The sequence below is a fragment of the Heteronotia binoei genome, chromosome 9 (assembly GCF_032191835.1).
Source record: "Heteronotia binoei isolate CCM8104 ecotype False Entrance Well chromosome 9, APGP_CSIRO_Hbin_v1, whole genome shotgun sequence".
Lineage (NCBI taxonomy): Eukaryota > Metazoa > Chordata > Lepidosauria > Squamata > Gekkonidae > Heteronotia > Heteronotia binoei.
Genome location: NC_083231.1, coordinates 43,171,268 through 43,187,948, shown reverse-complemented (window position 1 = coordinate 43,187,948; position 16,681 = coordinate 43,171,268). Strand labels below are relative to the sequence as shown.

Below are 16,681 nucleotides of genomic sequence, written 5' to 3'. Positions count from 1 at the left end.
ACAGTAAAAGGATATAAGAGGAGGGACACAAGAGAGGCATTGTTCATCACAATTCTACCCCCAAAAGACCAGGATTAAAAACCTACCTTGTGAAAGACCCATGCTGTACAGAGAAAGCTTTGTTTCAACTCAACACAGTATTAGCCAGAGCACAGACCAACAGAACAAGCAGCCCACACACTCCACAGACACTACTCCCAATGCAAAAAAACAACCATGCCATACATTGTGGAAGCAGTAGCCACTCACAAATGGTAAAGTAGGCATCTATTGATAGGTAAGGTTCTAGATAGGAAGGCAAAATCATCAGCACTGTCAGACTACTCTGACTGGTAGTAGCTCTCCAGCTACTCAGAAAAGAGATGCTTCAGCCTTGTATATGAGATTATTTAATTAGATATACCAGGGTTTATCTAGGCCCTCAGAAACACCATGTCTCAGAAGTCTACCAACATACAATGGGAAACACAGCCACTGGGGTCCAGAAACTCATCCACAAATTTAAAGAAATGGAGCTTCGGTTCTCAGACTTTGTGACTGAAAACTCACCTGCATGTGGGTCACAAAGTTCACACTCCTGAGCTGCAAAAGGAGACTCTAGTTCTCCCTCCTCATAACAGTGGGAAAAGGAGGGTGAAGTTGCCACATTCTCTTCTTCTCCCCTCCTACACACTGCGGCTCAACTCACTCACAGTGGCTTAGCTTGCTCTCATTCAACAGTGGTATGGAAGCCCAAATCCATCACCCCCAGGCTCACATAACCAGGGCTGGCCCTGCCACTAGCCTTCTTGGTGATCCCTATGTGAATCAGTAATGTTATCTGTGCAGGGAAAGAGGTGCCATAAATTAGCCTTGCCTAGGGTGTCAGACAGTCTAGGGCTGGCCCTGTACATAGCCAATGGCCAGAGGTGTAGGTGCAATGTGTACCAAAAGATACAGGAGGCTTAGAAGTGGGATTCACTTCATCAGAGCTTGACAACTACCAAGATGGAGTCACGGGAGGCATATGATAACCCAGATTAAAAATATATTGGTTAAGTGATTGTTCCGCTGAGCTAAACATCTATGATGCAATTCTACTGCATGTGAAATGTTTGTTTTTTTGTTATCAGTGTACTTTTATACTTAAAATGTTAAAACAGAAATGTCTAGTAACAGCATGACATGATCAGTCTGTTCCAGAGTGATGCAAGTCATGCCAACATAGAGCAAAGAGACTTACACAAATCTTCATGATAGGCAGTTATGAAAGCCTAACAGTAATTAGTGATTGTGAACAAGAAACCCTGCAGTGGTGGTCGAAGGCACCCATCAAGTCACAGTTCACATATGTAGTTGATTTAAAGCAAACTGATAGGATCTTCCATCCTCACCTTTAGAAACGCTCTGGAAAGGCTGATGTTGCTATTTTTTTTAAAACTGATTCAAAATAAAGCATAATTTACTTTAACAAAGTTCTAAATAATAACCTAGTACTAAAGAAAGGAGGAAAACCCATTGTGTTGAAAAGGCAGACCTATTCAAGGGTAGGGATGGCTAAGCACAGGATTTTTATTTAGAAGGTTTCAGTTATCTCCAACAAAAGCATCTCGGGAGTTGTGAAATACTTCTGGCTACCAGGCAGTCCGAGCCGACAATGCTGAACAACACAAAGTCAGCAGGAGGCAACATTTAAAAGCTTCAGACGCCAGCAGATAGGCACAAGACTGTGGCCTAACCAACGAACGTGTTCCCTTTTCCCAACAGACGCCTCGTTCGACACATGAGCACGGAAAGAGCAGGGCAAATACCCTCTTTTGTTCGGAAGTTAAGACCATGACTCCCTCATTACACGAGCGAACCTGGCCGCGAACAACCTTCTCAGCTGGAAAAAAAAAACCCCTTTAAAGCGGCTCCCAACTGTACTAGGATGAGAAAACAGCGAAGTTGCATCCTCCCCACACGATTGGCTCCAAATAAGAATTCCTAGCCAACCAAGGACAACGATTGGTCAGTGCCCCTGTCTCTCATTTTCACTCAGACCAGAGGGTTTAAGTGTCCGACTCATTTACCTGCGCTAATTCGGGTCCCAACCGCCGCCGCGACGAGTGGTGTTCAAGTTGGTGCGCGAGCCTTAGAGGATGAGAAGTGGGTCAAGCAATTTCAGATAGGTGGTGGAGACAGCTGACTTCCGGGTCCCTACGCAAAAACATCCGTCGTCACCTCTTCCACGCGCGGACTCCTCAAATTTTGACGTTTGTTATCACAGCTGCAACTGTGGCCACAAATGTTGTTACCGGAAGTGACGTTTCGGGTCCGGTGATTCGTGGAACGCCCACTTCATCAGCCGATTCGGAAGCAACCGGGACATTATTGAAGTATTCTCTTCGGGCATGTGAGAGAAATTGAGGAGATTTTAGAAAATAGAACGTTGTTGTGAGAGTTGAGACTGAAGGGCTGAGTTGGCAATGGCGGGGAAAGAAGGAATCAAAAATGTAAAGAATCTGCTGATTTGAAGCGAAAGACTGCTGGGATTCCCGCGGGAGGACTCAAACAGCCGCCAAATAGGAAAAGCGAGCAAGAGAGGAAAACCCGATGGAACCAGGGGAGAGGAGAGGCGGGGCTAAAGGCAGGTCTGCGTAACGTAGAAAGCCCACCTTGAGAAGACGGGGGTGTCCTTGTGGACTCACGCAAACCTGCTGTAGGAGCTTTAATTTCTGGTAATGCCGGGGTAAGCTGTCCCGGGATGGCTGAACGGAGGTAGTCACATAAAAACTCGGGGAAGTGTGACAGTTTCAGCTCCAGGAAGTGGCGGTTGCTTCAGGGGTAAGATGTTGTTGAGATGATACAAAAGGTAGACGTTCCGGGGAGTCTCGTGGCTCTAGAGCAAAATCTAAACGCAAATGCTGTTTGGTGCATTTTTAAAAAAGGTATGCAGTTAAAATATAAATATAGAAGTTTTCAGAGTCCATGATTCTTCATCGTGCAGAATTTTTTTTAAAGGGGGTTGGGATGCTTTAGTTCATAGAGGCAGATTCCAGAAGACCAGCTGTGGTAGTTAGATGCAGCCAAAACAGTAAAGGGCTTATGGTCACCTTAAAGGCTGACACATTGATTATATCATGAGCATATGAAGAACTACGATAAAGCATTTTAAAGATTTTTATTGCTTTAAACAGCTGCGTTGCCATCTTGATCCATAGAAAAATTCTGAATACAACAGCAGTCTAATATTAGCAGAGAACTATTTGCACTTTATTGAAGCCACTTATAAGGTATCTATAACCAGTTTAGTGTAGTGGTTAAGTGAAGGGACCCTAATATGGGAAAACTGGATTTGATTCTCCACTCCTCCACATGTAGCTGCTGAGTGACTTTGGGTCAGTCTCAAGTTCTGTCAGAGTAGTTTTCTCAGAGCTCTCTCAGCCCTTGTGTGGAGAAGAAGGTTCTGAGATCCCAAGTGAAGGGCAGAGCATAAATCCAATCTCTTTAAATTAGATCCAGCCAAAATATCACTGGATAGCATGCAAATTTTCAGTCTTACGTTAGATATCTGGAGGGGAGGGCAGAATATGTATTGGGATAAGAGAGAGAGGCATCAGGACTTTTGTCTGTACAGTCTTAATCTGGAATACTGGAGGTGTTGCTGATTTAGTTGGATTATATGGTGGTGGTACAAAACTGATTTCAAGATGCACCAGAGGCTACTGGAACAAAGAAGCAAAAAATGGCTACTCTTATCATTCAGAACATGAAAGTTAATTATAGTATTTACTCCAGTGCAAGAATAGGTTTCCCCCCCAGATATGTTACACAAAAACAAGAGGGAGTTGTATTATATTAGCATACAAGTTACAGGCTGTCATGTTAACAGGGTTGTCTGTCTTCCATTTATGGTCACATACTTTTTGAATACATGTGGTATGTCTTCCCAGCACTATGGGCATCACACAGGTCTCTTAGCAATTAAATATATCTCTGTAGCCTAATGTGTGAGTTTCCTAGAAGTAAGTGAAATTCTTAGACAGTGAAATTTATTCTCAAATAAATGTGCCTAGGATTATGGCTTTAAGTGCCAGATTTTCAAGAGCCCAAAATAGTGTTTGCAATATGTCTTTCTAGATATCACAAAATATCTAATCATTGTTTAACAGGAAATATATCATGTGTTAATGTTGTTGCTATCATATAGGAAGTGGATAGGTTTTTCATACCACAAGGCTTCAATTTTTTGCTATTAAACTATTATTAAAATATTATGTATCAGGAGACTACTTGGGCCAGATGATGCATTTAATTTTAAATTGTACTTCTCCATTCTAGACTGTGATCTGAAAGGATTATGAAATGGCTACGGGAGATCTTAAAGGAAATTTGCGTAGAATAGAACAAGGACTTCGTCTTTTAAATTATTCCAAAGATGTGGATTATACTGGGTAAGTGTTGGCATATTACATTTGATACATGTTTTCCTTGGTTTCATAGAACTAAATTTAATGGGGAAGGTATCTGAAGTAATTATAATGGAATACACCAGTATGAAAAAGTTATGGTAATGCATTAAAAAGCTAGCAGATAAAGTATTTATTTTATTTATACTAGATAAAAATTAGTTGTTCATGAAGAATGTTGAAATTAAAATTTATTTATTAATTTATAAGAAAACATTTATACCCTGCCTTGCAAAAAGAAGGTGGTTGTTTTTTCTTGTTCAAGGTGGTTGAATCTGGGGAGAAGTTGTAGTCCTTATTTGGAAAGGCTTTTATTAAAAACAGTTTTGCCTCCATTTCCTGTGGTTTTTAAATGCGAAGACATACCAGTTGCTGATACTGTCTCACACAGATATGGTTACAGTTAATACTGGAGTGTGCTTTGCGAACTTGAAGCTCCCTTCAAATATGAGAGCAAATAGCAACTCTGAATAGATTGATGGTCTTTCAGTTATGAATAGATGTGCATTTTCATTGGTGTGGTGGGACCTACCCAGGCCCATACCCAGAAAATTTTAGATGGGGCAGAGAATAAAATTTTAGGTGGGGAGGCACGGGGCCCAAAATGACATCACAAATGTCACATTTAATTTAAAAAAAACCCTGGGAAGCTGGCATATAAGGCCAGCCTGAGACAGCAAGCCATAGCAGATGTCCTCCCCCCCCACCTTGCTGCCACTCTTTTTCATTGTTGCAGCCATTCCCAGAGAACTTTTCTCCCAGTTTCCACCTTCGAACCGTCCCTGCTGCAACCCCCTCAGAAAGGCGTACCGGCCTGCGGGAGGTGGCTGGGGCCAGAGAGGCTTCCTCCTCCTTGTCACATTATTTCGGTGCACCCTGGCCAGCTGTGGCTCCAGGGCTGGTTTGCTCTGGCTGGGGTTTGCCTCCTGCACAGTGCCCTAGGGGAGGCTCTTGAGGGCACCCTGCCACCAGCTCAGCGGCGTGGAGCAGCACTCAGGGCCAAGCTTGTGGCAAGTTCACAGGTGAGTGAGTGGCATGAGCCAGGCCAGTGAGGTCTTCTGTGCTGTGGCTCTTTTTCTCTTGCTTCCCCATGGCAACTCTGCTTTGCAGGAAGAGGCTGGGGTACGTCTGCAGCAAGCAGTGCTGCCCTGCTCAGAGGGATGGCACAGGAGGAGGGTTTGAGTGCAAGGGCTGGGCTCATGGAAGGCAGAAAGGCCCTTCAATGGAGGGGCTAAAGGAATGGAAAAGAAGATTGAATGGCGTGGCCTGCCCCCTCCCCCCAGGCCCCATTGTAGCTATGGGCAGGGCTGGCTTGCCCACTAGGCAAACTATGCGGTTGCCTAGGGCGCCAGCAAGGTGGCGGCACTGAATTGGGCTCTCCCCGATGCCCCAGGCAAGCGCCTAGTTTGCCTGCCGCCGGTCACCCATCCTTTCCCTTTCCTTCCTATACCTTTGCCTCCCCCCACCTGCGCGATCACAGCGCGCCATGCTTGGGCCCTGCCAGCTGCAGTCTGCATCTTATTTTCCAAAGGACCGCTAGAGAAGGCTTGGCTCCAGCGGTATTTCTCCAGCAGTCCTTTGGAAGATAAGATGCACGCTGCAGCTGGCAGGGCCCAGGTGTGGCGCGCTGGGGGAGGAGAGGCAAAGGGAAGGAGGGAGTGCGTTTGCAGCGGTGTGGAGGGTGGCAGGGGGTGCCTGCCTGGGGCGCCACACGCCCTTGGGCCAGTGCTGGCTACAGGCCTGGACCTAACATTCTCTGCATCTTTACTGTCTTTACTAGATTAGCAAAGGGTGATCCATCTGCATTTTTGCCCATCATCAGCTACTGTTTCACATCTTTCTCAACACATATAGTGGAACTTCTGGTGGAACTGGATGTGGAACTTACAGCAAAGAATGATTTGCGCTTTATTGAAGCCACTTATAAGGTATCTATAAAACAGCATTTAAGAAGGAAGATAGGTCAAGTACACTAAGGATATACTGCTACTTGTTTCATCCTAACAAAAATGTTAAACACTACTTTATGACTTTGAAGACTGCACACCGGTTGAAACATTCTAGTGTCCTGGCTCTTCATTATATGAGCCTTTGTAGACAGCATTTCATCAAGTATATTGAATAGAACTGAAAAGTGGAATATTTCTACTTATTTTTTGGATGTAAACACATGGGTTGAGGCACAGTAGATTTTTAAAGATATTATTCACTGTATCCCTGCCTCTATTAAATGTTTTATATGACAGACAAAATGCAGATTGTTACGACAACTAATCAGGAATCAAAAATGTTAGTATGACACACAATTGTAGTGATTATGATAGCTAATTCTTCTCTCTCTCTCTCCCCCTCCCCCCCCTGTGTTTTACAGCTTCTCCGGGATCATTTTCAATATAAACCAGTCTTAACAAAACACCAGTTTCTTCAGTATGGCTTTGCAGAAAGAAAAATACAAATTGTTTGTGAAATTATTAGTCTGGTCTATAAAAAACACAAAGAATTAAGTAATATCAAGGTACCTTTTATTATTATTATATTCAAGAGGAACAAGTAAGGTTCATTAATGTTACATGCTTCTAAGCCCGTTGATCTCAGTGCACTTAGGAGAACATAACTCTTCTTAGGATCACGTAAATGAAATCTGCCTTGTTTAGTAGAAGCCTCTGATGTTTTGACAAATTTAGAATATGCAGACTAAGCTTTTTCCTCTATCACAATCTGACTGAGATGTTGTGCTTATTGTTGCACAAAACACAAGATCATCCTCCTAAACTGGTCTTATCCCAGTGAAGTTGGTGCATCATAAATAACTCCTGAAAAAAAGAAACCACTAATGCTTTTCGTTTTCTCTGTTATTTCCACTTTATCAAATGGAAACAATTCATGTGGCTATTATTATGGTTTATATTTGTGTGCAAATCTATTTTTTTTTTTACTTGGCAGTTGACAGAGTTTCTTTAGGATCTCTAAATACAGCCATTGTGCTATATTTGGTTCAATATGAAGTTCCTGAAAAGTTACTTACCTGGGACATTTGCTATAATTGGCGAGGTTCGCTTTGGAAAGGCTGTTTTGTCTGCATAGTATTTGCTTAGGGATGCTTTGCTTCAGCTTACTATTTTGGCAATATGTTTTGTTGGAGCACATTTTGTGCTGTAAAAACAGGAATGTGCTGGCATCACTAACTGTGAGGCTTCTGTTATTATATAGGTGAAATCCCAAACAAGAAAGAAAATCCATGCTGTTAAATATGAACCACAAGCAAGTTCACATCTTGATTCTGTATGTGATGATGTTCTGAACTTTCAGCAGGTAGGATTTCTTAGATGAGAAACTGCTATGCAGTAGAAAAACTTGATTCTTTGTCAGGCAGATAAAATTTATGTTGTATTAAAAAATTAAAAATGGCTTCTACTAATCATATATAAAGAAAATGGTAAAATTCAAGTAAATGCTTAATAGTGTGGAAGAAACATGGCCATTATATATTTTCAGATTAATGAAATTAATGCCCTGAATCTAAGACAACATAAGCTAGTTGTAGCAGATGAAGAATTTTCTTAAAAATTAGTCAACTAAGTTTACCAGTGAACATATAAGAATCACACCTCTAAAGAATACGGATCATCAGCCCAGTGATTCTTATACTTCCACAGTTTGCTTTTAACAGTGATGGCTGTCTTACTGAGCAAGTTGGTTGGGAAGATGCTTACCAAATGATAAAGTGGTTTCTACCTTATCAGCTGCTCTTAGTATATTCAGTTTCGCAAACCTGCTGTTTCATAGTTACTTGTCAGTTTGTAGCTATATTTTTAGACATACGAGGTCTCTAATGCTTGATTCAGAGATCTGCTAAAAGAACATTTAACTCAGTGTACATGTTCCAAGCTTTTGGACAGAAGTGTTTCTTTTAGCCCATTCCCAAGAGCCTCTAGCATGTGCAGTTTGTACACTGTGACTTGTTGCTGCAAATGGATTCTCTCTCACTTGATCAAGGTATTAGTACAGCAGTTACCTAATGACAACCATTACTGCCACAGCATGGTTTCTGTGTGGCATGATTTTTGTTTTATTTGGAATATACAACTCTAAAACCTACCTCCACTCCCTAAGCAGCTTGGCCTGGAAAGATTCCTGAATTGTTATTGTGCTATTTATTTGTTTAGCTAGGAATCTATTTCTTAAAGAAAGTAGTTAAATGTAAGCAGTCACATTTTCCTTTCTTTAAATGGAAATTAATCTTTTTGTGAAAAAGTGTTGTGTGGGTGTGTGTACACAAACACACTCTTTGTTTCTTTGGCTTCTGGTACTGTTATTACAAGCCCTGCAAGTGTACTTTAGCATACTGTTTTCACAGCCCATCAAAACTGGGATGACACTGACCAAAAAAAGATGGCAGAGACCTGACTTGGGGTTGATTGTCCTGTTCTATTTTTACTTTGATTTTTGTTTTTCAAACAAAATGTAAAGGCTTTTCCTTTATTAGGTAGGTGTATTCCATGGCCATTAAAATCAAAGGTATTTTGCTGCTAGATTTAGTGATTATTTTAATGTTTTTGGTGTTATATTGTGTGACATTTTGTTTTGCTGTTTACATGCAAAGAAACCTCAAATAGAACGCCATGTGAGTAAATGTAATATATATTCCCCCGAGGATGTAGTCCGTAAAATACTTGTTGAAGAAGCTGATACTTCCTACAATGCACATGAAGAAGTAAGGCCATTAAGTTACTTTACCCATTTTCTGCAAGTTTAACTGATGTTTAAAAGTAGTGAATAATCATCGAGATAGAGTCTTAGCACTACTTAGATTTGTAGATTTTTTAACTCGGTTTTTTATGCATGGGTCTTTATCATTGTTTCTGGCCTCATACTGCTTCAGTTTATCCCCCCGTTTCCTCAGATATTTTTGTACTTTTAATTTTTGCTTCTCCCCCCCTTCAGTTTTATGTTCAGTTTTCTTTAAAAAAAAGTTTACCCTGATCAAGCTGATTTTGAGTAATCTTTTCCCTCATGCATGATGTTTCTGTTAGTTTTTTTTGCCCTGCCCACTCCCACCTACTTCTAGGTCACTTTTCAGTGATTGGACTATCATCATTGTCAAACTGCTCCCTCTCTTCTCCCCTCAAAGATGAGTGGTTTCTGGGTTTTTTTTTTTTCTAAAAAAAGCTCTAAAATATAAGTAGAGATCTAGTACTGTAATGCAAATTTAAGCAGGTTCTCTGAAGTCCCAGCTTTCATTTTTTTTAAAGTAAATCTCTAGGTGCTTACCTCCTGGAGGTATAAGGGAAAAGGTATATCTCCCCAAGACTTTTTTTTAAAAACTAAAGCCGGAAATTCAGAGAACCTGATTGTAAGGATAGTGTAACACTATATCAATATTTTAGGGCCTTAAAAAGGGGGGGGGGTTGCTGTGATGTCACTAATATTGACAGCACTCTCCTTTGAAAAATGTGATTATTTAAACCATGTGAGGAAGGAAATTAATTGGCTCCACTACTGTGAAAATGCAGAGGGAAGTCACATGTGCAGAAGAACCATGCCTAAACCAATCCCAGTGCTTGTGGATCGAGTCAACAGAAAATAAGGACCAAATCAAGTGTGATGAAAAGCCTGTGAGCATAGTCTTTCACCTGTTTTTCTCCTTTTTCTATTAGTCTAACTATCTGTTCAGGGTAATAAATGATTCTTGCATAGATAAGGAACTGAGACAAGTGCAAATGTTATTCCAGAATCTCTAATGATTCCACGGCTGAATTGGTGTATGAATTAATTTCCCTCTTATTATTTATTTATTTTATTTATAGACTGTTCTCCCCTGAAGGGCTCAGGCCTATGTACAATATTATTAAAACATACAGAAATTAAAAATAAGATGAATAATAATTAATTACAGTTAAGACAATAGGCATCAAGCATATAATGGTGTATACTTTATTTCTCTCCCTCCACAGGGCAGAACATAGGCTGGATATGGTAAAGGTCATTGCTGGCCTCAACTGTAGGCCTGGTGGACATCTCTGTCTTACATGCCCTGCAGAACTGAGTTAGGTCCCTCAGGACATTGATGCCACCAGGTAGAGAATTCCACCAGGCCGACACCGGGGCTAAGAAAGCCCTGGCTCTAGTTGAGGACAGCCAGATGTCTTTTGGGCCAGGGATCACTGCATTTGATTTCAATTTCAGACCTTTAATGGCATAACATAAGATACGTAGAAAGATTTAAATGGAAAAAATAAATCAACGTTAAACTTAGGTTAAACAAAAAATCAAGCATAGTCAGAGTTGTATTGAAGAATAGAGGCCAAGAATTTTGCTACAGCACAGGTAATTTCTGAATTAGAGTAATTCAGGAAAAACCGCCAAACACAAATTGTTCTGATTGACGGTTGGTGGGGAGAATCTGAAACAATTCCTGATGGGCATTTGATTGCACAAAGTTAATGAAGGCTGTTCCTAATCTGGCAATTTCTAGAAAAAAATATGAACTTAATTTCATAACTGATTAATATAAAATCAAGTTGGGAATCAATCTTTACTCTTCAACAGCACTACATAGTTACATAAAACTTTTCTGCCTTGCATGTTATTTGCAGCTTTTCAAGGATAATGATGATCAAATGAAAGAATTAAAAAGCCAATTTGCTGAACTGCAGGAAAAAGTTAATAAACTGAATTGGATAGAAGAGAAGTTGGTTGTTTTAGAAGAGAAACTGCAGGGTAAAGTGATTATAGATGAGAGAGACTGGAATAATCTGTTGAGTCGCATCTTGCTACTTGAAACACAGCTATTACTGAAACCAGAAAAGGTATATTTATTATTTAGTTTCCATAAAACAATACTGATGGAACATTTCTCTATTACTTTTACTGATTTAAAGAGAATATATAGGTATGTAATTAGTCTCACAAACAATGCAAATGGATAATATTTAGTTTTTTATAGTCCTAATGATTTTTGCTGCAAAAGAAAGTTGGTGTTTTCTCAATCTTTTTAAATTACATTTTTTTTTAAAATAATAGGTATTCTCTGAATGCACCTACCTTTGGGAAGTTCAAGAAATAGTTCTTTTTGCAATGGCTATAATTTTCTACAGTATAAATTTGTTTGTAATGCTTTTGAATGTGAAAAATATTTAATGTTAGTACTTGCCACAGTACCATGTACCATATTTAAAAGTTCAGCCAAGTTAACAAAGGTGTTTTTCTTCATCTACTTGTATTTCTTGTTCTTGAGTAATTTATATAAATATTATACAATATTATGAAATGATTTGAATAACCTAGCAACTCTTTAAAACGCTTTGATTAGTATCAGTGGTATTGTGTATAAATTACTGATGGTGTGACATAATTCTAATACTTTGTATAAACAGAGAATAATAAATTACTACTTTGGAATAGAATATTTGCCTGGTATGAAATGTAATAAGACTTGCAAAAAATATTGGTTCAGCTCAGGTGATCCTCCAGAGGTTCAGAAACTGGCAGGCTCATGGGCTCTATTCATGGCTCTAATGATAGTCAACCAGTTCAGATGTCATGACAAATTCTTCCAATTGGCAAGAAAGGGTTTGTGTGTAAAACCGTAGCCTGTTCCTGATCCTCCCAATCTTTGGTTAGAGGATCAGGACATGATCGCTGAAGTAAGCCATTGTCTGTTGTAGGATATATTGGTAATAATGTAATATGTGTAGGTATTATCCATTTATTCAAAGACAGTAAATTTAGTAGTCCTAAACAGTTTTTCCAAGTTGATAACATTGTAAACAGCTTACAATGCAAATCCCAGAACCGCTACTTACTATATTGTAAAACTCACTTATAAATGGCAAAATGTATCTTCAATTTTAGATCAATTTATCTACAGAATTTAATAACATGAATGAAGAAAACGCCTCTGGCATACATATGACTCCAGTTTCTCCAGGTGAATACTTCATTCAGTTGGCAGTTAAAGCTGCATTGTTTGGTGTCTTTTGAATTGTCAAACTGCAGTCTTATTAACTGAGATAACTTACATGCAGTAGAACTTCGTACCAACAAAAGTGGTTTTGTCACTGCAGTTTATTTTTAATCTCTTCATTTTGTGTGCTTTCACACAAACAACATTGCTCAACTATCAATATAAAACTTAATAGATAGGATGGGTTTTGTTTAATTTTAGTATTTTTTTCCCCATTTGGAGATGGAGTTTTAAAGAGGGGCCTCCAAAATTATGTTATGAAAGATAATCAAATTATTATTCAGTAGCTTATCAGTGTTGATAGGGAGTCTTTATGGTGATTTTATCATCTCCTTTTTTTAGCATGCCCTAGTCAAAATCTTCAGTAACAAATAATTATCAGTCATCTTAATAACACTTAAACATTGGAGTTTTTAGTTCTCCAACCTCTTAACATGAAGATCTGTAAGCTATACGTTTAAAACTTTGTCACACCCCACTTAGATTTGCAGCAAAACCAGAAAAAGTTACTATAGCTTCACTCGTCTTCTCCAAAACCTATATTTAACTGTATGGTTGATAAGGTATGCATTTTCTGCCTGTTGGTAAAGTTTTTCATAGCCTGTGCAAGTTAGGATTGATTTATTCTATGATATAATGGTGACAATCTTCAAGATCTACCATAAAGTAATATCTTGGGTTTTTGGTGTTTTTTAAAAATAGAGTATTTCATTCAGTGTTGGCAGTTAAAATAGCCACTCTGCCTTTTATAGGCATTCATTTTTTATTAGGGTTTTTTTTTAATTTTAAAGGGAATACAGAATAAAGACAAATAGGGGAATGGGGAAAAGAGGAAAAGATTGTTAAGCAAATTTAGTTATAATTACATAATATATGGGCAGTTATAGAAATATTAAGGGTGTTTCTTAAACAATGTATAAATTTGTAGTAAAAATACATTTGCATTTAATTTAACAAGTACATAACAGCACAAGGTATTAGCACCTCAACATAAAAGTATTTTTTATATATATATATATATATATATATATATATATATATATATATATATATATATATATATATATATATATATATATATATATATATATATATATATATACACACACACACACACACACACACACACACACACACACACACACAGAGTGTTCTCTATATGTTGTTGGTATCTTCTGTAAATCAAGCTGGGTGATGGCTGACCTGTTGTGTGAGAGCAAAAAGGCAAAGGTGATATATACACATACATATATAACCATGGCATAATAGCATATGATTATTTAGACTTACTCAGATACATGTTAACTGCAACAAAAGTAGTACTTGCAGCTTTGTAGAAAAGTGAAAGCTGCCCAGCTCTGGAGAACTGGACTGACAGGATGAAAAAATGTGCAGTCATGGCAAAATCATCAAATTATATCAACCAAAGACTGAAAGGTGAATTTGAAAACAGCTGGAGAGTTTTATTATGCTTATAACCATACCTTGTAGTTAGCTGGTTGGTTGGTTGGTATACAATAATATATATGAAACTCAATGCAAAATGTAATGAGTTTGGGTTGCAAGTGCTTTTCTTTAGTATAACACATTTTAGCATGGTACGTCTGAGGTTACTTATATTATATTATATAATATAATAAACTAGAAAGCATGAAAATATTAAAGATTATGGACAAAGGTTTTAAAAGGCAGCTACCTTTATAGGCATTTCTGGTTTTTTTATAGAGAGCTTTTCTAGTTGCTTATTACAATAACCTGTAAAAATACTTCAAGGTAGTGTTGGCAAGCTCTACCTAATGCTAACTGGATAGAATTAAAAAAGGGCTTGGCATGTGCCTCATGTCTGGTGCAATTCATGTTGCCTTTAAAGTTAATTTTATACCAGTTTCTGCTGGATGGGCATTAGGTCCAAGCTCTTATAACAGACCTGCAAGGAAGGATATTTGGGCCAGTGGCATTTTTCAGAAAGCTTGCATTGTTGGTGATTAAAAGGTTGTGCAGTTTCAGAATAGTACATGATATTGGTAATAAGTAAAAATACATTGTGGTTTTGTAATCTCTATATGTTGTTGGTATCTTCTGTAAATCAAGCTGGGTGATGGCTGACCTGTAGTGTGAGAGCAAAAAGGCAAAGGTGATCTTTAAAGTAAATGCGTTTTCACAGATAAAGAAAAGGAAGAGCTGCCAGAGAGTCTTCATCAGTCATCTGGATACAGTTCACTGATATCTTCAGACCCATCTCCCAAAGCCATGGTTGTTAATAATCATGATTTATCCAAGGTTTTAGAGGTCAGTTAAAACTAATGCCTAGTCTGAATATCTGTAGGAAAAAATGTTTAGTTTTTATTTGTTTTGAGGGCTGAAGTTAACAGCAAAACTTTTATCTCAAAAAGTTTTTTAAAAAGTTTCATATATAGACCGTGTTTGTGCATATATTAAAACTTTGAAATATACAGCCTATGAAGAATGAATTGAACTTGTTGCTTTTAAATTGCAGGAGACAACAATACAAAGAATGGAACGAATAAACAAAATGTAAGTGAAAGGGGGGGAAAGATGAATTCATTTCTCAGTAAGGAATTGCTTTAGTTTAAATGTACCTAGAAAGTACATACATTCTCCAAACCATAAAGGTCTTTGTATCTTAAGATTTATTGTTCCTACTGGATAATTAATCTATATACAGTTCTGTGTTTGTGTGATAAGTCACTTTCCAAAAGACAACTATAGGTGTGGTTAGTGGTTGTTCTTGAGATCAGAGTGCTAATTTAGTTTAAGATATTAGGTTATCTGGTTTTCTGAAGATAATGATTCTTTTCAAATTTTTAGCTCTTGCATAAAGAAAAACGCGATGTTTTCATTGGAAGTAATTACATCTCGTTGCAGTTTTCCGCTTTTAGTATAGTTCTGTTTCAACAGTAACAATAATTCAATCTTTTAAAAATTGTATTGTGCAAATGATGTATGATTATATTTGAAAACTGGACTGTTGTTTCTTCTCTTCATTATGTATAGGTTGTCATTTCAAACTAACGTGAGTCTTCCCTATGTACAGGAAAAAATGGTGCTTATCTAATTTTATTATTCAATAAGAAATATTTTTGTTTAACCTATTTGGCCTATAATATTTTTAGGATTGAAGAAACTTCAGAGTTGTTGAAGACCTCAAGCAGCACCTTCTAGAGTAGTCTACCCTATACTGCTAGATATCTGAAAGTATTCTGTATGTGTGTAAAATTTTTAGACTTGCTTGAATCCTTCTTGACCCAAATTATTTGCAAATGATACATTTTTATGAAAATAAACATTTTATAATGCCGTCGTCATTACCATAATTTTCACCTTCTTCCCTGTAATTATTTTCTATGCAAGTAACTTATGTGGCTGTAGCAAAGCTGTTCCTTTTCTTGAAGTGTATTTTTTGTATTGACATTTGTTGGCACTGGGCTAAGTAATATGTTTTTTAAAGTGCAGGCTTGAGGACCATGGTTTATATCCTGTTGGAAACACTCCAGCTGGGACTTGCATATTGCGCCCAAGAGAATTGCATACATACCATCCTGCCATCTGTAAAGTTGTACAGGCCTTAATGAAAACCCAAGAACACAGGTTGTAAATGTGCACTTTCTAGGTTTTTTGTTTGTTTTAAAATATATTTTTGTTTGTCCTTGGTCAGAAAGCACCAAATACATAGTAGCTTCCATTGATTTTGACAGTGAAGGCCATTTTGATCTGAAACATTAAAATGCATGTAGGTCCACAGACTCTGACTAGGAAATGTGTTGAGCGTTTTAGTGCTATATTACCTGACACATTTTAAGACCAGCAGCACAGATGGAGGCCATCCAGTTTGTATAGTAAGATACATAGCAGTTTTATGATTTGAGGCCAATGACTCTTAGGAGGCAAAAGTATCTGTAAAACAGCCATAAATATGATATAATCAAATAAAGAATAGAAGGTGGCAGAGAAAGCCTCTTCAGCGACTTAGATTAATTAATGGCTGCATACTAATCTGTGTTGCAGAGGAAACTTTTTAATCAGCCAGATTAACTTTAATTCTGCCTGTTCATATGATAAGATCCTTCAGTAATGTTGTAATAGCATTTGACATCAAAAGGGTTTTAATAGCGTGGCTTGCAGATGATGTGAGAACAGCTGTTTCCATTTTGTTGTAAAACATGATTTATTTGGTAACCTTGTGTCTCTTTTAAAAATGAATGTAAGCTATGCTGGCTCATTTTAACGAGCACAAAACATCAGCAATAAAATATTTAACAGAAAA

At 38.0% G+C, this 16,681-nt stretch overlaps 2 protein-coding genes across 8 annotated transcripts in view; one reads left to right on the top strand and one right to left on the bottom strand.

Annotated features, from left to right (window-relative positions):
* The window catches only part of FBXO8 (F-box protein 8), a 25,257-nt gene extending 23,067 nt beyond the window's left edge, over nt 1-2,190 (bottom strand). The window contains exon 1 of the mRNA XM_060246529.1: nt 2,052-2,190. The gene's annotated coding sequence lies outside the window, so the exon portion shown is untranslated. The remainder of the gene's footprint in view (nt 1-2,051) is intronic.
* CEP44 (centrosomal protein 44) lies at nt 2,059-16,681 on the top strand. Of its 7 annotated transcripts, none has more exons than XM_060246521.1 (12): nt 2,059-2,699; nt 4,303-4,415; nt 6,211-6,358; nt 6,802-6,945; nt 7,641-7,742; nt 9,034-9,144; nt 9,944-10,045; nt 11,027-11,239; nt 12,285-12,360; nt 14,561-14,685; nt 14,894-14,931; nt 15,531-16,681. In XM_060246521.1, exons 2-12 carry the CDS (start codon nt 4,327-4,329, stop codon nt 15,577-15,579), a joined length of 1,197 nt encoding a protein of 398 aa, XP_060102504.1. In that variant the 5' UTR covers nt 2,059-2,699; nt 4,303-4,326; the 3' UTR covers nt 15,580-16,681. The 7 variants fall into 7 exon arrangements, with proteins under 7 accessions (XP_060102504.1, XP_060102506.1, XP_060102509.1 ...); XM_060246523.1 differs by having other exon boundaries at nt 2,064-2,710; nt 4,247-4,415; XM_060246526.1 differs by having other exon boundaries at nt 2,253-2,374.

Excerpts from the sequence above, each read along its gene's own strand:
- CEP44 (XM_060246521.1), top strand. The coding sequence starts at position 4,327 with ATGGCTACGGGAGATCTTAAAGGAAATTTGCGTAGAATAGAACAAGGA. Across the intron at positions 10,046-11,026 it reads TCAAGTGTGATGAAAAGCCT|CTTTTCAAGGATAATGATGA; the intron begins GTGAGCATAGTC and ends TGTTATTTGCAG. Across the intron at positions 11,240-12,284 it reads TATTACTGAAACCAGAAAAG|ATCAATTTATCTACAGAATT; the intron begins GTATATTTATTA and ends CTTCAATTTTAG.